The 24,893-nt window shown below is 25.6% G+C and overlaps 1 protein-coding gene across 3 annotated transcripts in view; it reads left to right on the top strand.

Annotated features, from left to right (window-relative positions):
* The first annotated feature begins 553 nt into the window (after positions 1 to 553).
* Positions 554 to 24,893, top strand: part of LOC145835445 (carnitine O-palmitoyltransferase 1, liver isoform-like) — a 42,661-nt gene continuing 18,321 nt past the window's right edge. For all 3 annotated transcript variants that reach the window (XM_082943037.1, XM_082943039.1, XM_082943038.1), the window contains exons 1-14: positions 554 to 692; positions 6,336 to 6,410; positions 9,926 to 10,068; positions 10,780 to 10,942; positions 11,057 to 11,157; positions 12,061 to 12,210; positions 12,720 to 12,894; positions 13,149 to 13,233; positions 16,630 to 16,841; positions 17,109 to 17,278; positions 21,222 to 21,450; positions 21,648 to 21,812; positions 22,222 to 22,356; positions 22,607 to 22,759. In XM_082943037.1, the coding sequence (XP_082799163.1) occupies positions 627 to 692; positions 6,336 to 6,410; positions 9,926 to 10,068; positions 10,780 to 10,942; positions 11,057 to 11,157; positions 12,061 to 12,210; positions 12,720 to 12,894; positions 13,149 to 13,233; positions 16,630 to 16,841; positions 17,109 to 17,278; positions 21,222 to 21,450; positions 21,648 to 21,812; positions 22,222 to 22,356; positions 22,607 to 22,759 (2,022 nt within the window). In that variant the 5' untranslated portion in view covers positions 554 to 626. The remainder of the gene's footprint in view (positions 693 to 6,335; positions 6,411 to 9,925; positions 10,069 to 10,779; positions 10,943 to 11,056; positions 11,158 to 12,060; positions 12,211 to 12,719; positions 12,895 to 13,148; positions 13,234 to 16,629; positions 16,842 to 17,108; positions 17,279 to 21,221; positions 21,451 to 21,647; positions 21,813 to 22,221; positions 22,357 to 22,606; positions 22,760 to 24,893) is intronic.

The following is a 24,893-nucleotide window of genomic DNA, read 5'->3' on the forward strand; positions in this document are numbered from 1 at the left end:
GTTAAATAAGTTCTTCATGAGAGGCACAAACTAAAAAAGGCTAAATTAGATTATTTCACTAATTATCTATATCCTCCTTCAGTTTTTGATCAATTAATTTATAACTTTTTCAGAATAATCTTTAACAAGTTTTCAATAAACTTGTAGGAAACAGGTTTTTTTATTTTATGTTAATTTTTTTTTTCAAAAATTTGCTTCCTTTAAGTTGTTTGTAATATTGAAAGAAATATATCCTGAAAAATTGAAGTATGTTGCTTTAAAAATGAAGAAGGAAATAGTTTTTGTTTTAGTTTTCTAAGAATTTTGAGAAAATAGTCCTTGAAAATTTTTGATTCCATATAGTTAGTTGTATTGATTTTTTTTTACAAGACTGGTTGTAATTCACAAGTTTTAATTGATTTTATTTTAGATTCTCTTAAAAAATTTTGTAGTATGTACTTTAAACTTTCAAATAGAAGTCAGTCTTAATTAAAAAAATGTTGAACTTTTCCTATTGCCCTCAATATAGTTTTAATAGTTTAATTTGTCTTATGCTAACTATTTTAAATTTTATAGACTAAAAGAACTTAATAAAAATTTTAATGTACACTACTCTTCACTAAATCTAAACATACATAGTATCAATTATGGCAGAAGCACATGCTGCTGTTGCTTTTTCATTTGCAGTAACTCCAGAAGGAGTTGATGTTCAAGTAAGTTTTAAATTTAGAATATTTGTTATGATTCAAGTTATATTTACACAGTTGGCCTGAATCGTACTGAAATTGATATATGGAGTAAAATTTTGTATCATTAGATAGTTTTTTTTATGTAGGAAAAAATTATTCCTATTTAGCCTTACAAACTTAGTGAGAAATTATTTTTAAAACATAAGTTATCTTACTTTATATAGTAACTTCTAAAAATGTTTTTTGTGTATATATACTTTTTTTTATTTATTTAACTTAAAATAAAACAAGTTGAACTCATGTTGTTTTTTTTTGGGTTTTAAAGGCTACTTAAATATTTAGTAGATACTTATTATAAAGTTGTGATTATAAAAATGAACTTATTCTAATAAGATTAAGCAATAAAAGTTTAAAAACAAGTTTAATAGCGTATTTTTGAAGAATATAGTGGCTAAAAATGTCTAAAAAGTTAGAAACTATATTTTATGGATTACCTCACCAAAGTTTTACAGCTTAATTGAAATTTACTAAATGTAGCTTTGAAAAAAAGAATATATATTTATAAATATATATATATTACAGAGTTTATAAAAAGTTCTCGTCGATAGTGCTTGAAAAATTGAATTGGAGCTAAATGTTTATCTAATTATAAAAACAATAGTTTAGACAGCTGTTTTGTACATGAAATATAAAACTTCATGTACTCCTCAGTAAGCTACAGTTTATTACAATAGTAAAAATAAATTTAGATTTTCAATTTTTTTTATTATAACTATGATGTAGTAATGATACAGTGTATTGTACAGTTAACTGAATTTGAAAAATACATAGTAGTTGTTAATTTATTCATTTTGGAAAGTATGGGATCATTTAACGGAACAGAAATCTGCTATTTAATAAGGGTTATTTTTACTAAATTTAATCAAAAAAAGTGAGAATTTTATAGATAATGAATTTGGATTTTATAGAGATGACGGACTAGAGATAATAAGAAGCAAATCACCGAGATCAGCTGAAAACACTGCTAAATATTTAATTAAATTATTTAAACAAAACGGCTTTAAGTTAATAACAGAATCCGCATTTTTCCAAATAAATTTTTTAGATGTATCCTTCAATATATTAAACTCAAGTTACCAACCCCACAACAAACCAAACTCACCAATTTTTTACATCAACTACAACTGCAATCACCCCTCACAAACACTAAAACAAGTACCTGAAACAATAAACAGAAGACTAATAAAACTATCTAACAACAAAGAATCCTTTAACAATGTAAAAAGTGAACACTAAAATGCATTAAATTCAGCCTATAATAAAGACACCTTAAAATACAATAAGACCACTTTACCAAAAAGAAATAAAAGACAAAGAAAAAGAGACATAATATTTCAAACGCACCATTTAGTCTAAATGTAAACAATTCTTAAATCTGATAACCACATCAATTGACAAAAACCATCCATACAATAAAATATTCAACCGCAACATAATTAAAATATGATACAGTTGTACAAGTAAATTCAGAAGTAAAGTAAAAGCACACAACAATAAAATATTAAACCTAAAAAAACAGTATAGACGATAAAAGCATCATAAAAGATAAATTTTGCAATTGCAGTAAAGAACCTTGCCCTTTAAACAACCAATGCCTAGTGTCAAATATTATATATAAAGCAACAAAAACATCAAATAAAACAACAAACCAGTATTTAGGATCCACAGGTAACACTTACAAACAAAGATACAGAAACCATAAATCATCATTCAACAATACTAACAAAAAACACACAACAAAACTACATATGGAATTTAAAAGATAACACTACAGACTGCAAAATTAAATTCGAAATATTAAACAGGACAAAATTAAATACTAAATTCGGCTGCTAACTCTGTAACATATAAAAAATAGTACTTGATAAATCAGATAACAACATAACACTAAACAGGAAAAGCAAAAGACAAAACATATGCATTCTTTACCAAAAATATTTTTTTAGCAAAATTAAAACCGACTAAAAATGAAAACAGAGTAAAATTTAAGCCGCAAACACGAGTAGTTTTAAACATTTTTCTAACAGTTAAAAATATATTTCTAATAGTTTTAAGCATTTTTCTAAAATAACCTTTTCAAAACTTTCCAAAATGTATAAATTAACAACTACAGTGTATTTTTCAAATTAAGCTAACTGTATCATTACTACGTCATAATTATTATAAAAAATTTCAAAATCTAAATTTCTGATTACTATTGTAATAAACTGTAGCTTACTGAGGAGTACATGAAGTTTTATATTTCGTGTACAAAACAGCTGTCTAAACTATTGTTTTTATATAATTAGATAAATAAATAAATATAGATATATGTAACTAGCTAATGATTAAAGCTTTTAGCTTTAAGAAACGTATTTACTAGTATTTTTAAAATTGTATTTTTCCAATAAATTATTTAAAAGCCCTTCAAGTAGGCTCTGAAGAAGGTGTTCAAGTTTGAATAATCACCTTAATATATATATAATAATATATAATACTTAATTCTATAAAAAGGTTTATTTAAAGATGTAAAATTCAAAGGACTTGAGTTTCACACGGTGGGCTCAGTGTGAAAAAAATTAAATTATTAAGTTAAATAACTTAATTCTTTATATATATAATATATAGCAGAATTGTCCAAAAACTATCTTAATTTCCAAGCTTTACTAGATTAGCATTTTTTTTTCTTCATTGAAACAGAAACTTTTTATAAAACTACTAATTAAAATTATTAAACAAACTTTACAACACTTTTTAACAATATAAACAATAAATAAGATGTGTACTTATTGCAAAAAGTAGTTTCATTTAGGTTTACAGGTTTGGTTTTTATTAATAAAACAATAACATTTTGATCTGTGCAAAATCCCTTCGAATTGCCTTGCTAACTGGGATATCTTATGTTGTAAACGAAAATTTTGTTTGAAGCTCTAACTGAGTTAAGAATCTTAGCTTTCTGGATATTGTTTTTCCCTATGTCAAGCCCTATGTCAAGTTACTGGCCCACTGTGATTTATTTATGATATTTTTTATATTAAAAATTATTTCGAAGTACTAAAAACTTTTCTTAAAGCACTTAAACATTTTTTAACTAAAATTTAAACTCTAACATCAAGTTTTTTACATTCAAATAAAAGTCATTTTGATGTATTTTATAAATATTTTAAATTTTTTTTTAGTTTTGTTGTTGATGACAAAGTTGAACTTGAATCAAATTGTATGTTGATTTTCTTTATTTCTTTGTTGTTACATTCATATAATATTTAAGGTATAGAATACTTCAAAGGTTGTCTTCTTTTATATATTCTAAAACAAGTTGATACCCTACTACAATGGGTTGTTAAAATGTAATTACAGTAACCTCTCGCATCTTTACGCACTCGTGACCTTATGCACTCTCGTTTAGTTACGCATTTTAGAATTCTAAAAATTCAAAAAATTAAAAATTTTAACTTTTTTCAATACTGCACAAAATAGGTTTATGGTATATTTCAAATTTAAAAAATGTTTTTAATTGCTAAAATACTTCTCTATTTCTTTAGACTTTTTCTATATTTCTTTAGACTTTGTAAACTTATGTTCCTTGAATAGTTGATAAACATTAAGTTATACTTCAGTATATCAGAAATTTTGTTAATAATGACAGATAAATTCTTATACTTTTGTTCAAAAGAAGAAATCCCATTACAGCACCAAATGCATATTTTTGTAAAAGGATATAGAAACAAATTTTAATATATCACTACACCATTTCTTAGTTGTAAACAAATAAGTCACATATAAATAAAGATAAAATCTACTTATTATTAAAATAAGTAAAAATTTTCTACAAGTATTATTGTTTTATATAAATTTAAATCTTTCTTTTAATATATGTATAGTTTTATCTTTTGTTTTCATATTTATTAGTAAAGTAAACAAATTGTTAAAAGTGGGAAAGCCCCCAGTTTGCTTTTAATTAGAAGCAATATCAAAAAACAGCCATTATAGTAAGTATATTTGGTACCTCTCGTATCTTTCCGATCTCCCGTATCTTTACGCATTTTTTCTGTGGACACAATGTGCGTAAATAGAGGTTACTGTAGAGTTTAAAATAATTTTATTTTGAAAAATAAAAATTAAATTTCACAATACTCTTTCTTTATTAAATCAACATATGTTTCTATATGTTAACAAGTAAACGCAAAACAACAGAGCTATGAAAGTTTAAGAGCTACTGAAAAAATTGTTTTTTTTAAATATGAATAATTGTAAATTTTCCAACACATTAAATAACAGTCTAAACTAAGATTATATCTATTGATTTTTTCAAACTAAATAAATTATTTCTCTAAAAACAGAAATAAACAACCTTAAAATAGTAGCTTTCTTAAATGATTTTGCTAAGTGCAATTTAAAAAACTTTTTAAACTAAAACTTTACCCCAAAAGGTCACTTTGATACTATGTACTTTAGCCCACTTGGTTAGACCTCAACAGCAGTTTCTCGCAACTATACCTGCCTGATGAGTCTTTATAAGGATGAAACAGGCCGTAGGTTGCCTTGGATGCTGCTGCTGTTGTTGGTCATGTGGTGAAGTTTATTGTTTATTATTTTAAAACTAAAAAAAAAGACATGTTAAACTACATTTTTGATTTTTATTTTATAAGAAATTTTTGATGTTTATTAAGTGTGAAGAAATATTAAGCTTCTTAACCAAAAAGTACACTCTTATTATATAAAACGTTATACCTGAAATTTTAGAAAAAAATCTGTTTTTATATAAAAGAAACATCATATGTGGTCTATCAGCTTTTAATATTATTAACATATACAAAGAATATAAAAAGTTCTCATTTATTCATACATTTATAGAGTCTGCATTTGTTGTTTTATCACAAACTTTAAATGATTACCAGTTTAAGGACCAAAAAGGTGTAAAAAATACATAGAAATTATTTTTTATTTGTATGAAGTATTACAATTTTAATTAAAATACTAGTTTAGATTTTGTAAGTAAAACTTTGATAAATTTTTTGAAAACTATGTAAAAAGGAAAAATATTTTTGTTTAGAGGAATCCATTATTTTTTATTTTTTCAGAGTGGAATTTTATTTTTTAGATTATCTAAATATTATTTAAGCAAAAACTAGTGTTTATAGATCAGGTTGGATCTGGCCACAACTTGGCCAAGTTAAGGATCTAACTGAAATTTTATTTGAAAAAATTTTTGTATCCAGTTTTGGCTGGATCTTGATTTAAAATGGTTCTATTTGGATGTGGTTGAAGGTAAATTTAGATTAAAGTTCCAGATCAGCTTTTTTTCAAATAAAATTCTGGTAAGATGCAGATTTTTGCAAGTAATGGCCAGATCTAGCGTTTGGATCAGGTAGAACACTTGGAAAAACCTTTGAAAATGACCTTGCAACAATTTTCATAACTTCAGTTGTAAGTTGTAGATGAACTTTTGAAATTTCGTTTGAAGCTCCAAAAAAATTAGAACTTCGGCTTTCTGATATATTAATCTTGAAGATTAGTTCAAAGATGACCTTTTTTTCTTATTTCCAGTTGCATATTGCCAAATGTGATGAGAATAATAAGTTTGTTAAACTTAAGTCTTAAATCTAAGTTATAATTTTATTTTTATAGGTTTCTCAGGAAGCAATTAATGCTGTCTTCTTTTCTGGAGTACGGTCATGGAGAAAGCGCATAACCAGATTTTTTGTTAGTAATTTGTTGTAGTAAATAGTAGAAGACTTTAAGTTTTTACAGATAAATATTGCACGAGATAAAAACTCAAGTAAACTAAATAAAAAATTCTATATAGCCATACTTGGTTTTTAATAAAACGTGAGTTGGCTAATTACGTTTTAATATAAATGTTTAGGGTTTAACTAAAAATGTAGACACTAAACTATGTTAATTCAAAATATTTTATGTACAGTACATTATTAGAAAAAGAATGTTAAGTGGTATTTTTGTTATTTTACTACTTCAATTAAACTAGTTTAGTCTGACTTATTTTTAGTCAAATTTTTAATTTAAGGGTGGGCAATGTTTTGCCCATCAAGTAGAAGTTTTAGATGGTTACATATTTTTTAGCTTGAAACTACTTCTGTAAAACAAATAAAACTAAGCAGTTTTGTTAAAAAGAATTTGAAATATGCAATATTGTTTGCTTTTCAATACACATCAATGTTTATTAAATGATCATTTCATTACAATTTTTGTTGTTTTCTAAATTAAAATTACATTACCTGAAATCATAGAGCAAAATAAATTTTGCTTTTAAAGATTTTTATAGTTTTTTATATGTAATTTTAAATAGTATTTTTAATAAATACTATTTGTTTTTAATACTTTTAATAAATAGTAATTTTTAAATGTAATTTTATAAACTTTTCCTTCCTCCAAAGAAGAAAGGTTGCCCACTGCTAAGTCAATCAGATAGTTTTTTAAGTTTAAAAGCATAAGAGGGTTCAAAATTTTTTTTTAATACAAAAATTAACAATTACCCTTTTCTGACAACTCAAATAATATAATATAAAATACGTTTTATAGGAAATAAACATTTTTATTAACCATTAGAATACAAACAGCAAAAGAAACATAAAAAAAAACCTAAGTATAAGTTTACTGTTTTTTTTTTTTAGATTTATTTCTACTCAAAGGTAAAACGATTTCTACAGTTGAATTTTTATCATTAAATTTGAATTAGACTAACTAAAAACAATTGATTGTGAACTATAAGATTAAGTATATTGTTTTTGAAATTGTCCTTCAGCTTTTTACTTTAGTTATTCTATAAGATACTTATTGAACTCTCAAATTTAAGCCCTTAAATCTCAAAAAATAGTTTAAAATTTAAGTAACAGTAAAAAACAAGTTCTTCCTAAGATAAAAATCTTCACAATAAAATCAATTTGAAAGAAAATTGCCTTACCCTATATGGACTTGGTTTAGGTTATAATTTTACTCAAGATTTGTCTATCACTAAAATTAATATTCTACTTTAAACCTACTGACTAATAACTTTAAACCTACTGCTTAATTAACTTTTTCTAACAACTTAAATATCTTAATCTAAATTTTAAGCTTTTCTGTATTCGTTCTTTGTAATTAACTCTAAAAGTATAGTTGAGAGGTAAGGAATTTTTATAAAAAAACTAATATTGGTTCTTACATGAAAGTTCAGTTTCAAAAACTATAAATTTTTCAACCAACTTTTTTGTGATATAGTCAATTTTGTACATAAATGTAACTCGAGCAAAATTGACCCTTGGTGCAAGATTGTCTTTGTGCAATTTTGTTCCTTCATGCAATTTTTTGCCCTCCTGCAAATTTGCCTTTGTGCACTCGTGCAATTTAGACCTGTTTCCATTAAATATATATTCTCTTAATAAACTTTATAGCTAGTTTTATAAGAGGTACAAGTGTATGAAAAGATAGTTTTAATTGAAGATTCCATTGGAAGTTTTAGGTATAAATTAAATATTTATTACAAATTCAGACACTTGTAAAATTTCACCACAGAACAGATTATCAAACTGTGATTCTTGTTCAACTAGATAGGTTTTTGCAAACATTAAATCTTACTACATTAAAAAAAAACTTATCTGGAGTTTTCAGCAAAATTTTCTTAAAATATTTTGAACATTTTGTAGGAATGTAGTAATTATTTTAATGAAAATAAAAGCTTATAACCGTTAAAAAAGTTGATTTTTATCAAACAAATCTTATAATAGTTGAAAATTATTTTAATAATTTATTCCATTTATTATTATGTCAAAAAACCTGGAATTTGACAATTTAAGCTAAAAAAACCTGAAATCTGAAAAATTTGAAAAAAATCTGGAATTCTGAACAAAAATCACAAAAAAACTTGAAGTCTTGAACAAAAATCACTGAAAAACCTGGAATTTTAAACAACTTTTACATGTTAAGTAGTAGAATTTAGACTTGATGCAAAAAATCTTCTGTATAAATAATTTTTTTGTCATCAAAGTTTTTTCATTAAAAAACACATTTAAAGTAGATTTAAGATATCTTTTCAATATTGATATACTATTTTAAATAGTTTTTTTACCTTAAACTTAGTTTTAAACTTGAAATAGACCCTAAAACTTGTAGTTTTATAAACCTGGAAGAAATTTTGAAAACCTGGAGAAAATTTGCCAAAAACATTTTGCAACCCTGCAGTCACATTGTGTCAAAAACAAAAGTGCGTAACTAAACGAGATGTAAATAATATTCCTACTTTATAGGCTGTTTTCTTACAATAGATTTGATTAAATACAGTTGTGGACTTTCCCACAAATTTTTGTTTACAAAAATTGTTTTCACTCAATTTACATATATGCAAAAATAATTTAATAAAAATTGTTTATGTGTAGACAAAATAATGTTTTTTCTACTATGTTCCTTGCCCACCTAAGATTAAGTTTGTATTGTTTGGTATTATAAAAAAAGATCTTTTTCTAACACCATTCAAGACAATATTATTTTTAGCTGGGCAGGGAACAAATTAGCCCAAAATAAGAGATTTATTGTTGAAACGAAACTTTATGCCATTAATATTTTGAATAAATTGAAAAAATGTACCTTTTTTTGATTTAAATTTATAAAGAGGTGCATAGACACTTGAAAAATAAAGAGCAAAGCCATAGAGTTCTATAAATTTTTATGAAAGGCACAAGCTAAATATGCAAAAAACCCTTTTTTTAAAGTTCATCTCCTCCTATTATTAGCATTTAAAATGAGATATAAAAAGTTAAATATATTACTAACTCAATACACACAAAAAATGTTTAATATTTTTTTTGAAAGTTCTAAAATGTGTACATAAACGAGAGTCCGTAACCAAACGATAAACGTAATTGTACAAAAAAAAATTGAAATCAACTGGTAGCTAGGTTTTCTAAAATATAAGAGTAGATTTGAAGATTTGTGGTTTACCCCTCCATTCGGGCTTTGATTTTAATTAAGAAAACTATTTGACAAAAATTATTTTCAATCACAGTTTTATTCAATAATTTTTGTGAAATAATATGAAATAATTCGGCCCATTTTATTTTTTATTGAGATACGGCCCATGTAAAACCTTAAGTTTAAACTAATTTGATTTTAGTTGTTGTAATTTTAATTGTCATGTAACCTAAATTTATACCTATAGTTGTAAAAAATATAAAATAGCACTAATATTTTACATAACTTATAAACATACTTTTAATTTTACACAGAATCGTTTTAGCACTGGTGTGTACCCAGCAAAGTTTTCAAGTTTAACTGGCTTAACATTAATAGCTATGCTTTCAGAATTTATTTATGGGTATGACCTAACCTATGGAACAAGTAGCTACTATGAAAAGATTCTTTTTAAACAGTTAGTATATATTTAATCCTTTATTTATATTTGTTAAAGTGAGGTGTCCAAAATTATAAAAACATACTTATATTCCTCTCTTCTATTTCGTTTAATTTCGTTTTTATTGCCTTTTTCTGCTAAATTTTAATTTAAAATATAAAAATTAAACTTATCTTATTTGAAATCAATTAAATTGTTTTACCACTTCAAAGTAGTATAAGTATTGAATTTATTATATGTAAGTTAGCTTATTTTTAGCTAAAAGATAATATGACAGTTATAGGTTTTGTGAAGTTAACTCTTAATTACATAGATAGATAAATAATACCTACGTAATATTTTTTTATATATACTTTAGTTTTTGTATGTTTTAATAAGTTATTAAGTCTTTTGATTAAAAAAATTAAAAATTCTACATAAAATAGACATACTAATTTTATATAGTTATTTGTCTACTAAAAAAGATTGCTCAATTTACTGGAATGTAAAGAGCTTATTAAAATAGAGGTGTGCAAATTAAATATTTTAATTAAGACCCGGTTTCAGTGACAGAAAAATTGCGACCTTTTCAAGTAGAATAAAATATTAAACTGCACATAACAATGTTAGTTATCTGTAATACTAAGACTTACTAATTTTAAAAAGTTAGTTAAAAAAAAATTTTTCGATAATTTAATTCAATATAGCCTTAATATTTTTATTTAAAAACAGTTAAAATTATTTCTTTAGAAATTCAATTATTGCTACTGTAACATCAAATATGTTGGCTTGTCTTACATTGTGGCTAATTTTTGTGATCGTAGTGAGACACACACTGAAGGTGCTGTTGTGCTACCAGGGATGGATGTATGATCAGAGAGGTAAAGTATCTCTTGTCACTAAGTTATGGAGCGTAAGTATTTTTTAATTTAATTTAATTTTTTTTTAATAAATTTCTAGTAATTGAATTTTATACATTCTTAAAGTTTTAATGGTTTATTTAGTTTTAAGTAAAATTTAAATATAGTTAGGAGTAAAAGTCTTTGGAGGAAGAAATCCTCAACTGTACAGCTATCAGGCTTCTTTGCCAAGGCTTCCTGTTCCTTCTATCAATGATACTGTCAAGAGGTTTATATATATATTTAATTCAATAGGTGTTGGTAATAAAGTTAGTTTTACATTCGGTTTTTAAATTTGTGACTATAAATACAATGATTTGAATTTACTTATAACAGCCATTTAATACAATTTACAAGAGCTTTTAGGTTTTTACAAAAAACGTTCCTTTCTATCTCACATGTTTCATTGCGACTAAGAAATTTTTATTACTAACAAATTAATTTTTGTAACCTTTATTTATTAACTTAGTTTTTATGAAAAGTTCTATTTGAAAATACTAATTTAATAAATAGTTTGATACTTATTTTTTGTCAGATTGATTCTAAAATTGTTAAAAACGATTACTTAGATGATCTTGTTGAGTTTTAAAAAGTAAAAAATTATGAATAAGTTTAGATTTTGTCAAATATTGAATAATAGAGAACGGGCCTAAATGCACAGAGGGTCACTTTTGCACGAGCTTAAATTGTTATAATTAATGTTTTTTTAATATTGTTTTTCAAAAAAAAAAATCTAATAACTAATTTAAAGTTTTGAGTTTTTGACTAAAATAATTTTGGTTGGTGCAAAAGTGTCGCTACGTGCAAAATAGATGCACTGCAGTGTGTTCCTGACACCTACCCTGAATAATAATATACTTTAAGTCATATGTATTAACTTAATGACAAAGGATCACTTATAGTTACAGTTATATAGTTAATCTTGTCTTTTTAAGAATGTACTTGATTGATAAGTCATAATAACTAAACAGCACTGGTTCTGAATTCTGATTATTGATAGTGCCTTATAGTTACAAACTTCGATTTGTTTTTTTTTTGTAAGAAGTTGAAGATAAACTATTATATACAACATGAAATCACGCTTAATGATACCCACATCAACTATAATCTAGTTAGCTGTTTTGATGTCTAGATACATGTTGAGTGTTCGTCCTCTGCTTGACGATGAGAACTATGAGGAAATGAACAAGCTAGCCGAAGAGTTCCGAACTTCAGTTGGTCCAAATCTCCAGTGGTATTTGAAACTGAAGAGCTGGTGGGCTTCTAACTATGTTACTGATTGGTTGGTTATACTATTTTAAATAAAGCATCAAAAAACCTTTTGTTGTTTGAAATGTATTGACTAACACGCAATTTTGTACATTACTATTGTATTATTTGGCGAAATCTTAAAAGGTCTCTTAGACATCTTACTTATGTATGGATTTTTGTTGTATAGTTTTGCATTTATATAAATTCGTTTTTAAGTTATAAGCTCTTCTACTTCTGAACCAAAAGTTAACGATTCCAAAAGTCTGGTTATATCATTTTTAAATTTTCTTTATCAAAACTATTTTTATTTAAGCAAGAATTAGTTTTCTTGAACTTTTGTTTTGATAGAACTATATTTGTTTTTTTCTACTAAAAAGTACTAAAAAACTTACCATGTTCACTATAAATTTTAACAATTTTTGCAACAAGTAGTTTCATATTTATTTTTCCAGCAACATGAAGATTATTTTTAATACCCTAATAAGATAAATTTTATTATTTTCCATAAGTATTTCTTTTGTAAAGTATTGATATAATTAGGTGGGAAGAATACGTTTACTTAGCTGGAAGATCGCCTATTATGGTTAATAGCAACTACTATGGAATGGATTTACTTTACTATGTTCCCACCACCAGCCAGGCTTCTAGGGCAGCTTCAGTAATTCATTATTTGTTCAGATTCAGGAGTAAATTAGACAAAGAACAAATCAAACCTGTTAGTGTTTTAATACAAGTGTATAAGACTATAGTTTTAAAATTATTAAATTTAAGTCAAGGGTTTATCCCTGTTGCCAAAATTATATTGATATAATTTCAGTTAGTCTAGTTGTAAGATGTTTATAAAATTTTTGCATTACTTTTAAAACTTTTTACTTCTACTAATTTAAACAATTGTTTTTAAAATAATCAAAACTAAAAAAAATATTTGTTTTAAATATGCAATTGACTTAGTTGTAGTTTTGCCTATAGATAATAATGCAAGGAATGATTCCCTTATGCAGTGCTCAGTACGAAAGAGTTTTCAACACTTGTCGAATTCCGGGCGTCGAAAAAGGTAAAATTTAATATTTTATTGAAAAAAAACTTAGTATTTAAATTAAAAATTAATTTTTTTTCGCAATATAGGTGTTGCTTATTGGAACTAGGGGATAGAAAGGGTATAGAAACACATAAATTAGTATAAAAAGCAGATTAAATTGTATTTTATTTACAAGTTAGAAGACACAAAGAATAAACGCATACTACGAAGCACTAAACTAATACTATAAATTATAACAAAACGATTGAACACAAATGAACAACAATGGAGGATTTGAAAAATAATAAGTATTTAAAAACTAAACCAAAAATATTGTATTTAAGTTCAAAATTTTGTTTATACAAACCGAATTCAAAAGCATATTAAGACACTCAACTTGCCACCTTTTTACTGCAAAAAATTATAAGTAAAGTGTTGTTATATCAGCATTTAAAATTCTTTTATTTAATTTTTAATCATCTTTTTTAATAAATAAGTTAATTTATTCTTTTAATTTTTGTTTACCATATTACAAAGTGATAATTTAATGTTATTTATTTTAAGAAAAAAATCTATATTTATCACATTCTTTACATTTATAAAATGAAGTGTTGAATTCATTTCACTATTTTACTTTAATTTTTCAAATTAATGAAAAAAGCCTGGTTTAAAACTATTAAAATCGTTAAAAGCGCGGATCAAAAAAGTCAGAAACTGTATTAGTTATTATATCAAAAATTACATAACATTCAACAATTAAGATAACATTTAACATAAAATTAGAGTAAATGTTAGATTCATTCAATTTTTCTTGATAAATCTCCTCGGGCTTGTTTTCTTCCGGCATCCTCTCTTCCAGCTGCTTCTTTTCTGGTGGTTTGGTAGGCGCAGGAACGATTTCCTACGAACTGGTAATCTTCATTGGAATGGAAAATAGTTATATTTTTTTAGAAAACAGTACTTTCTGCTTCTTGTCTTCCGCCTTCCTGTCTTCGCGCTGGTTTTGTTTAATAAGCAAACGACCGCATTGATTGGCGTTGAAAAAAAAGACGCATACTTGATTTTCTTGATCGTGACGTCTTATTTGAATCGAAACACAAAATCTTCATATCGTCTATTGTCCATTATCGTTTAAAAAATAACCTACATTTTTTCAAAAGCAGACGGTGGTGCTTATTAAACGACAAATAATTTTTAGTATCAAAAAAGTTGCAAAGATAGAAAACGCAGCAATTTCTTTAAGGAGCGACTACGAGGTAAGTTTAATAATCTTAATGTTCTTATATAGGAAAGATTTTAATACAATTTTATACTTAAACTTGAAACGAGTAATAGAAAATTGGAATTACTACTTGCCATTTTACTAGTAAAAAAAGACTTGAAATTCACTATTAACAATTACTTTAAGTCTCAGCAAAATTTTGAATAAAAAAAAAACCTATATCCTATAGCAACCAATCAGTAAATCAAAAGAATCGAGTAGTTTTTACTTTAGAGATTACTATAAAAGTTATCGACCTAAAAATAAGGAGAATAATGTCACTTCAAATTTATAAATTTATTGTCAAAATAATGTTTCACTCGTGTGAAATGATTCAAACGAGATGCTCAGTTGAATAATATAATATGTAAATTTTATATATAAACATGAAAGAAGACATTAGGCTAAGCTGAAAATAAAACTAGCAGTTATGTGTAAAAAACAAACAAAATACAACTTATAGTTTAAAACTATTAATTTAGCAAGATCATAAAATTAACCGGTAAATTCATGCTATGGTTAAGTTAAAACAAATAAACATACTTACAATTATTTGGCTGTAAAATTTGTAAACAAGCAAAACTCTTGTAACTATTACACTATAATAAATTGCACTGCTTTAATCTAAAAAATCAATTATCATATTGTGACGTGATTGTAAGTTTTGCTTAATAAATCTAATGGTATTGTAAATTGATGGTTGCTTTTGTCAATTTTCATATTTACTTATACTAGTTAAAATAAGAATGTATTTATCAATATTTGAATATTAAAATAAAGTGTTTTAAAATTAACACAGAACATATTAACTCATAATGAAATATTTAAAAAAATATTGATGTAGATTTTGTTTATTTAGAAGTTACTTTTAAAATTTGTCAAAAATATTATAATTTTATTTTTTTTGCCTGCGTGATGATTATATAAAGCTTGTCAAATTAGTCTTAATTTACATTGGAATTCAACTCTCGCAAGGTTTCACTCCTCAAAGTCCGAGAGCTAGATGGATGAGCAAAGTTATACACGATCTTACAATAGTTTTGCTATCAAAACAGAGCTCATTAAAAAACATTTTTGATACCTATTGTTTAAAGAAACTGAAACGTTTTGTTGTTTTTTGCATAGGATAGGTAGAACGTACTAAACCTCAAAATAAAGAATAGTTCAAGAAGCAAACTACTGTGATTTCTTTTACCTTCGTTTTTAATAAAAAACTTTAACTCTCAACTAATACTTGTGTTAAATGTATTTTATGAACATTGAACACTATCTATGTCTAGAGTCAAATCTATGAATAATTGTTTAAAAATATTTTTTAGATAAGTAATAATGTATTCTAAAAGTTATTTTAATAGCAAAATTAAACAAAAACAATTTAGTAAAAAAAGAATTGACTCTCTTTCCGAAGATAACATGAAACAAAGTTTTCAAATGTTACTAGAACTAATTAGCTAACAGCTAGGAAGATAATTTTTTTGTGTTACTTTTTTTATGTGGTTTGCCACATAAAAAAAATTGCACTAAGCTCTACTACAAGATTTTCATTTTTTAGGGGCAACAGGTGCACCCGGAACACAAATATACATTTCAATAAACTGATAAGCACATACTTAAAATTTAAGTACATCTTATATATAACCGTTTCAAAGTTTTTTTAATTGTTAAGCTCACAACGCACCACCTGACTGCCGAATGCCACTGCTTTCAAAATGTTGTCTGTTTTATATAGAAAGCAAAAAACATCTCTCTTTTTTTACGTACAGACTTATTTTTTATTTTAACAATAAATTATATCCGTCAATAAAATGCGCTTTTTTTTACATATTTCTGTTATATAATTCGTTTTTTTTTCCATTCAATAAAATTAGAGTCGCATATGAGCTACAATTTTATTTATAGTGATTATATTTTCTAAAGTGTTTAGTTTATATTGAAAGTTGGTAATTTATATGTTTTTTAAAACGTTTATTACAAATTTTATTAAATGTACACAAAAACTACTTTTTACAATTTTTTCTTAACATAGAAATCTAAAATTTATTGATTAGCTTTGAGTAAAAAAAGAAATATATTTCATTCTACTTAAATTCAAAAAACCTACTTCATAGTTTAAAAGCACTTTATTTAAATAATCAAAATATTTTCAGTTAAGCTATTCTTTATTTTTTCAGACACGATCGAGCATTTCGATGATTGTAGACACGTGATAGTAATTCACAAAGGAAGATACTTTAAGCTGATTTGTTATAAGAGTGGAGTCTTACTAAAACCATGTGAGCTGGAGGGTGCAATAAAACGAATAATGCAAGATACTTCTGAACCTAAACCAGGTGAACTTCACCTTGCTGCATTGACTGCTGGTGATCGTGTTCCGTGGGCTAAAGTAAGTTAAAACAGCATATTTACTTGTTAACGACTATGCTTTTAACTATTCATTTAAGGTTTATCATTTTACAACAGTAGTTTTATAAAGTTATATCTAACTCTTACTTAATATCTTGTTTCTACTTTTTAAATAAATAAGTTGCGTAAGTTGTAAATTTGAAAATGAAAAGTATAGTAGATGAACAATTCTTCTGTTAATAGTAACAACAAGTTAGCAAATTTAATTTATAAGTTTCCAAATGCTAATAGTATTTATTTTTACAAGGCACGTGAAAAGTTCTTTAACAGCGGGGTAAACCAAAAATCCTTGCATGCAATTGAAAAGTCAGCGTTTATTGTTGTACTAGATGACGAGTCGTTCCAACTAAGTGACACGGATACCAGTAGTCTGTCTGCTTGTGGTAGAAGCTTACTGCATGGGAAGTGTTACGACAGGTTTTTTTTATTAATACTATAATTTTTGAAATTAACTTTTATTATTTATACTACAATTTTATTATTAAGGGTTTTTTTTACTTAGTTGATTTTTATCTTGTATTTCTAATTAATTCGGTAAATCTTGAAAACGGCATGTATGGGTTTTTATTATTAATATTACTATGCTGTTACTTGAACTGATTTAGAGATTTTGTAAATTTTAAACTAGTTATTCTTATTCAAGGTTGCCATTAAACATAGAATTTCGGATAAACCTTGAATTTTAAACAAAAATCACTAAAAACTTTAAATTTTAAATAATGTTTACATGTAATATAAACGATTTACTTGTGATTAAAGTTTTTTTGCGAAACTACGGTTTCACAGTGGTAACAATACCAGTGATTATCAGTTACAATAAACTTGCTCTTTAAGAATTTTTAATAAACAAAGCTCTTTAATTTTAAATTGAGCAAAGTTTTATTAGCTATTAAAGTCATTAAAAAAAAATCCATGTAAGATAATAAAATTTAGATTTGTATCTAATCAAAACATACAAAAAATCTATCATTTACAATACTTTTTTGTTTAATTTAGACTGTTTTTATTCTAAAAAACATTTAAAGTAGCATTACAATATCTTTTCAATGTATCTATATATTTAAGACAGCTGTATACCTTAAATTTTATCCGATACTAAAAGTTGGCAAAAAACTTGTACTTTCAAAATAACGGAAGAAATTCAGAAAACCTCAAAAAACAATCAAAAAGCCTATGACAATGCTGTTGATTGAAAAAAGGTTGAATCTATCATCTTAAAAAAATTTGTCATGATATTTGATATTTTTAAGTTCTATCATTGAGTCATAAAATTTTGTTCACGTTATATTATAGGAGCAAAACGTCTAACTTCTGAAGACTAATTTTAATTTGAACAAACTATGTTAAATTATTTATTTATTAAAAATAATATTTGTAGTGTTTTTAGTTTGTTTTTAACTTCTCGTATAGATTAAACCAGGGACGGCAAACTGCAGCTCGTGGGTCACATGTGCCCATTAAAGGGTAATCGTAAGCCTCGCGAGCATGTTTTTGTTTAAACTGGATGTGGCCCTCAAAAGATTTTTTTTAATTATATTAGATACTGTTAGGGTTATAGTGATGAACAAAAAAGGTCTGTAATAAAGTATAGGGTAAATTCTAAGTTTACACTAGATATTTTGGGTGTGATATAAAAGATTACAAACTGAAACTACGGCTGCGTCCTGCGAATATTTTTATTTTTGAAATTTGGCCTGCGACCTCCAAATTCCTACCCGCTACCTCCATAATGCCTGGAGTAAACAAACAAAAAGTAAAGTCGGTACAAAATAAATCAATAATGATTAGGTTGCTGCAAATTTGGAAAAAGTATTGTGGTATTAACTAACAGTAATCACTAGTAGTAAGTAATAACTAATTTAGATAATTCTACTGTTTAGTCTTTTTCTATTACTTAAAAATATGATGACCGAATTTTTGAGTAATAAGCTGTTGTTTGTAAATAATGTTTTCAGAAGTATACAATACATAGAGTTCATGCCAATATTTAATGTTCATTAGTATTGAAACTTATAAAATATATAAAATTTACTGTAAAAGCAGACCTATAAACTAAAGACTTAGAGAGTTATGGGCTAAACTGTTTTGCTGTGATACATGATGATTATTAAGAGATTTTTAAAACCTTTTATTTTGTTGTTTTTAAATAAACTACTGTATAGTAGTTTCATTTCTGTATTATTATGGTCAGTTACTTTTTATTGTTAAATTACGGCATCTATACAGAAAATCGAAAATTTCAAAGATTTTATTTTAAATACAGGGTTGCCACACACTCAGGGAAACTCAATTAATTTTCAGATTATAGAAAATATCAGGAAAACTTAGGGATTTTTTTTTTAATTCAGGGAAACTCAAGGCAGTTTTGATTTTTTCTAAAAATTTCAGGGAAGTTTTTTATAGATCTAGAATGAGGTTTAGTTAATCCAGTATCAATATTTTGTTCAAAAAAATATTTTGTAAAATTATTTAAGTGCTTATTTAGAATTTTTTTAGCCTTGCGGCTAGTTCTTTAATATTCTTAGAATTAACATTGCAGTTTTTTTTAAGTTATAAATTTAAATTTATTATGACTAAAGTTAAGCAAAAACAAGCAGTTTAGAGATATGAAAAGTTATGGTTAACTATGCATTGAAAAGTTCTAATAAACTTTATATTTTTAGTTACTTATGTAGTTTAATAAAACTATTTTGTACTATAAGTCCTTATTTTTAAATAAAATTATTTGTTATTGGTTACAACTACTTGTTTTCAGTAAAAAAAATCAAAAATGAGTTTAGATTAGTGTTGTCTTACTTTTACATTAGAGGTTAAATTTTTATTTGTGATTAATTACAAAAGTAGCTGTAATGGTAATAAATTTTTTAGTGTGAATATTTTAATATATTTTACAGTTTTCAGTTTTAGAAATTTCTAAAATATGAGTAAAAAACACCATGGAGATTTTAAGAATTGGTGTAATAATGGTGAGGATGTAATAAAGAAAAATTTAAATGTAAGTCATGTGGTAATAATACAGCAATTGCATTATCAAACATGGGTATCAGAGCATTGAAGTTTCACAGTGTATCAGAAAATATTTTTGAAAGACTCTAAAAGCAAAAATAATGCAATCACTTTACACTATGGTGGGGCTAATAGTTCAACAAGTTTATCAGCTACAGTTTCTTCGATAGCTGCTGAAATTTATTAGGCTCTGAAGTGTACTAAAGAAGACTGGTCAGAAACTCTTCTGAAAATAATAACATTTTATTCACTACCATGTTTCCTGACAGTGAAATCACCAAAAAGTTTTGTATGTATAGAAACAAGTATTCATACGTAACAAACTTTGGCATAGCCCCTTTTTTTAAGATGTTTAAAAAAAACGGTTTTTTGCTCATCTTTTTATTCAATATCATTTTATGAGTGCTTTAATAAAGTTTTGCAAAAAACTCAGTTAGATCTTGTAGTACAATGCATGAAGAACAAAAATTACACTGCCAATATTTTACTTATTTACATTTATAATAGTTTAAGTACTGCCGATAAATTGAAAAAAGTTTACACAAACTTGTACAAAAATTTTGTTTTTTAATCTCAATTGATTTGACCTTTCAACATTGAATTTTTGAAAACTTTTTTTGATAAATTTAGTAAGCATCTAATACAGAAACATACACATACAACCTTCTTTTTATTATTAAAGAAAAAAAATGAGCATGAGTTATTAGTAATTTGCGCCAGAAGTAAAAAAAGTTATGGATTTGAAAAAAATCAGGGAAGTTTAAATTACTCAGTGAAATTTCTGGTCACTCGGGAATATTTTTTGACTCAAAGAGTGGCAACCCTGTAAATATTTGAATAAGAATTTATGAAGTGTTCTTTTTTTACTAATTTTCTAATAAATTAAAATGGCTCTGTTTTTTTAAAAAGTTTTAAAACTAATTTACTTAGTCTTATAAACACTTGTGAATATTGATTTAATGAAAATAAACATCATAGGATTGAATAAAAATCTCATTAATTCACTTGATTGATGTAGTTTTGCACCATTTTTAGACCACAAACTAAAGTTATTTTTTCAGAAAAAAAAATTGTTAGAATATTTTAGGTATTTTAGTAGTTTTAAATGTACTAAAATTATAAAGTCCATGTTAAATAAAGAAATTAAGTCTTAATTAGATCAATAATTAAACTGTTTCTAAAATGATTTTTGTTTATGGAAGTACGCCTGTTTTTAAGTAAATACTCATAATACGTATCTTTTCTTATGAATATAAACAAAGAAAATAAATAGTTTAGGTCTGCGAAGAAAGTTAATTTGCAGTTTTTGGTATAGCAAAAATTTTTTGTCAAATGTGTCTTTTGAAAAATATAGGTGGTTCGACAAATCATTCAATGTGGTAATATATGGAAACGGAAGATTTGGTGTAAACGCTGAACACTCTTGGGCAGATGCTCCTATAATGAGCTACCTTGTGGAACATGTTCTAGGTGCCGAGTTTCTAAACGAGCCATTCGACCAAGATGGTAACTGTAAAGGCACTCCCCGTTTTCATTTGCATCCTTTTCCACCTACAAGATTAAATTTTGAATTAAACGAGGAGGTTAATAAACTTGTATTGTATTTTTTCTAAACAACTTTTTGATTACTTTTAATATTAGGGGACATAAATTACTATAAAATAAAGCAACTATTATTCTTTTAAATACTTCAAGTTATTGATTTTTTTGATGTGGTACGATAAACTACTAAAGTAATATTTAACAACTTAAAATACATCAATAAGTTTTAACACTGTAGTGTCAACAAGTGATAGAATCATCACTCACAACAGCATCGAATCTTGCTAATGATGTTCACTTGCACGTATTTCCATTCAAGCATTTCGGTAAGGGACTAGTAAAAAAATTTAAAATGTCCCCAGATGCCTTTATACAAGCTGCTTTGCAAGTAGCACATTTAAGGGTTAGTTTAAAACTACTTACACTATTTAAAGTTAGTATAATTATTATAAATATTCAAAATACCAAGCTAACGTTTGTTATAAAAGATCCATGCGAAGCAAGTTCACTAAAATATATAATAAAAAAACTTTTACAGTACCTCTTATTTATTGAACTGACATGTGTTTCTGCGTGTTACCTCGCTCGGCACACAGAAACGTATGCCGGTTAAATAAATAAAAAGTGCTGTAAAAGTTTGTTTTTATTATAGAATTATGTTTATTTTACAATTAAGGAATGCAGTTTACTTTTGAACCTAAAAACTTTTAGATGTTTTCTGTAAAATAACGAAGAGGGTATTTTTCGTCCTACATTTAAATTATGTTAAAAATATTTTTAACTCTAAGCCTGCAATAAATACTTTGATAAAGGATAAAGGACACTTTTCACTGACTTACGAAGCATCAATGACAAGATTATTCAGGGAAGGAAGGACAGAAACAGTGAGAAGCTGCACCAATGAAATGGCTGCTTTCGCTAAATCTATGAACGATGATAATGCGAATGTTTGTAATTATTTTATTTGTAAATTTTTTACTAACAACAATTTTTTTTACATATGTTATTAAAAGTTATAAGATTATAACTTAAAACAGTGGCATTTAAAAATTACCTTCAATTGATTAATTTTAGTAATTACGTTCGTTTTAGTAACAGTGGTTTAAATCAACCACCTAGTATATAAAGATGTCAAAGATAAGACATATTTCAAATTCTTTAGTGTTTTTGTGGTTCATCCTTATTAGTTTTTGATAGGGAGAGGAACGTTTATCACTTCTTCGCATGGCAGCAAACCGACATACTATGATGTACAAATTGGCAATGACTGGACATGGAATCGATCGACATCTGTTTTGCTTATATGTAGTGTCTAAGTACAAAAAAATTGAATCTCCCTTCTTGCAAAAGGTTACATATATTCTTACTTATGCATTTTATAGAAAAAAGTTTATTTTACCATTATGGTTTATGCTAAATCATTAAAATAAAAAAGGTAGTATGATAGTTTTATATAAAATGTTTAAATTGTCAAATACTTCTAGATACAAATCCATAGATACAGCTAAGCTAATTATTGTAAATTATCTAACTTGAAGTTAAAATAAATCTAAAAAACTAAGATACGATTTGGTTTAATGAAAGCTTTTTATTGGATCTATAGTTATTATTACTAGTGTTATAATAAATTAAGAAAAGTTAGCAAATTTTTGAGAAATTCTAATACTGCTAGTTTAAGGCCATATTTTATGTAGGAATGCTTTTTCAATTTGGTATTATTTTGCAGTTTTTTATCATTATATAAATGTTTTAACACTTTTTCAATGTTTATTTTTAATTCAAGTGCAATTTAAATAAAATGTTAGTATTTGTCAGTACAAATGCTTGTTTTTTATGACTTGAAATCAAACCACGCCCTTCAACTACTATTGTGTTTAATAAAGGTATAGAACATAATATTAATATTTATTAAAGATTGGTAATAGATACTTCATAATTAGTTTAAATAAAAAATGTGAAATAAATACTGTCTAGATAAGAATTTAGTAAAATTAAGTAAAAAAGACCTTCAAGCATATTTAAGTAAATAGAAACTTAAGATGTTAAAAATATATTACAATAAAGTATATACATACAAGTTTCAAAATTATATAAACGTAAATAATAATAGTAAAAAGGCTATGAAAACGTTTAAAGTAAAGCACAATTATCGGAATTTAGTTAATGTACCTATTTAAAAGGTATAAAGCTATAGACAGGGTTGCCACTCGGTCAGGAAATCAGGAAAAGTCAGGAAAAATTAAAAAAAATGACAAAAGTCAGGAAATTTGATAAATTAAAAAAAAAGTCAGATTTTGTCAGTTAAAATTTACAAAATTTATTGTTTTCCAAAGCCTTCAAATGGTAAAAATTAATTAAAAGTCCTTTAAAATCAGAAAAAAAATCCAAAATTTTCCTAGAAATTTATAAAAATATTTAATTTTATTTCCAATGCTTTCATCTGGTATAAATTAGTAAAATATCCTTTACAAAACTGCAAAAAAAAATTATTAACATATTGAACAAGCAGATTTTGTAAGCTTTTTAGTATTGATGATCTGTAGCAAGGACACTTCCATAGTAAACTGTGATATATACACAAAAGTTTATCTAGCATAATTTTAGAATCAAAGTGTTTTTTGTTTAAGTAAATAATTGAGTTCTTTACAACTAAGCAGCTAGTTTAGTATTTTATGTAACAATTTAATGTGTATACTTTACCTCTTTATAATTTTTTCAAAGTTGTTTAAGTTTATAAATTAAGTTATAAGAGAGGTATATGCCAAGATTAAGTTTACTTATTGTTTGTATTTTTGTAGAGTAACTTAAGTTTTTAAAGTAAATAACAGTATACTTATTTCTTACAAATTTTATACTAAATGATAAGAGTAAATATTTTATAAATGAATGTAAAAATAAATGAGTGCCAAAAGAAAAGAAATGAAGCCCATAAGTTGTGGCTTGATTTAGAGAAAAGATTCTCTTCAACAAGTGTAGGGGGTGCAGATGAAAGCGATTTAAATAAAATGAGGCAAATGATTTTAACTGCCAAGAAAATGAAGCGGAATGCTGTTCAGATGAAGTAAACCATATCTTCATTTGATGAAGAGGTTGAAGTGCTAATAAAAAAACGAGAAAATAAATTTTAGTACATACATTTAAAAAAACAGTATTTTGTTAAGTTCTTTATTGTTTTGATGTTTTAACTGTAAAAGTTCGTTATTGTTTTATTGTTAGAGTTCTAAAAGTTCCTTATTGATTTTAGGTTTTAATTGTAAAATATCCTTATATGTCGTTTCGTTTATTTAGATACATTTATGCTAGGCAATGCTAAAAAATTGTGTCTTTTTTCAGACAAGCTCTGTTTATAAGGTAATAATATAAGTATTTTGCTGATAGAGCTGTTTATTACTAACATCAATCATACACAGATGGTTTAAGTGGTATAGTGGAAGTTTGATGATACAATTCAGCGAAAAACTGTTGTTTTTAACCTGTATTAAAA

Source organism: Thalia democratica, chromosome 5 (genome assembly GCF_965202585.1).
Source record: "Thalia democratica chromosome 5, ktThaDemo2.hap1.1, whole genome shotgun sequence".
NCBI classification, from domain to species: Eukaryota; Metazoa; Chordata; class Thaliacea; order Salpida; family Salpidae; genus Thalia; species Thalia democratica.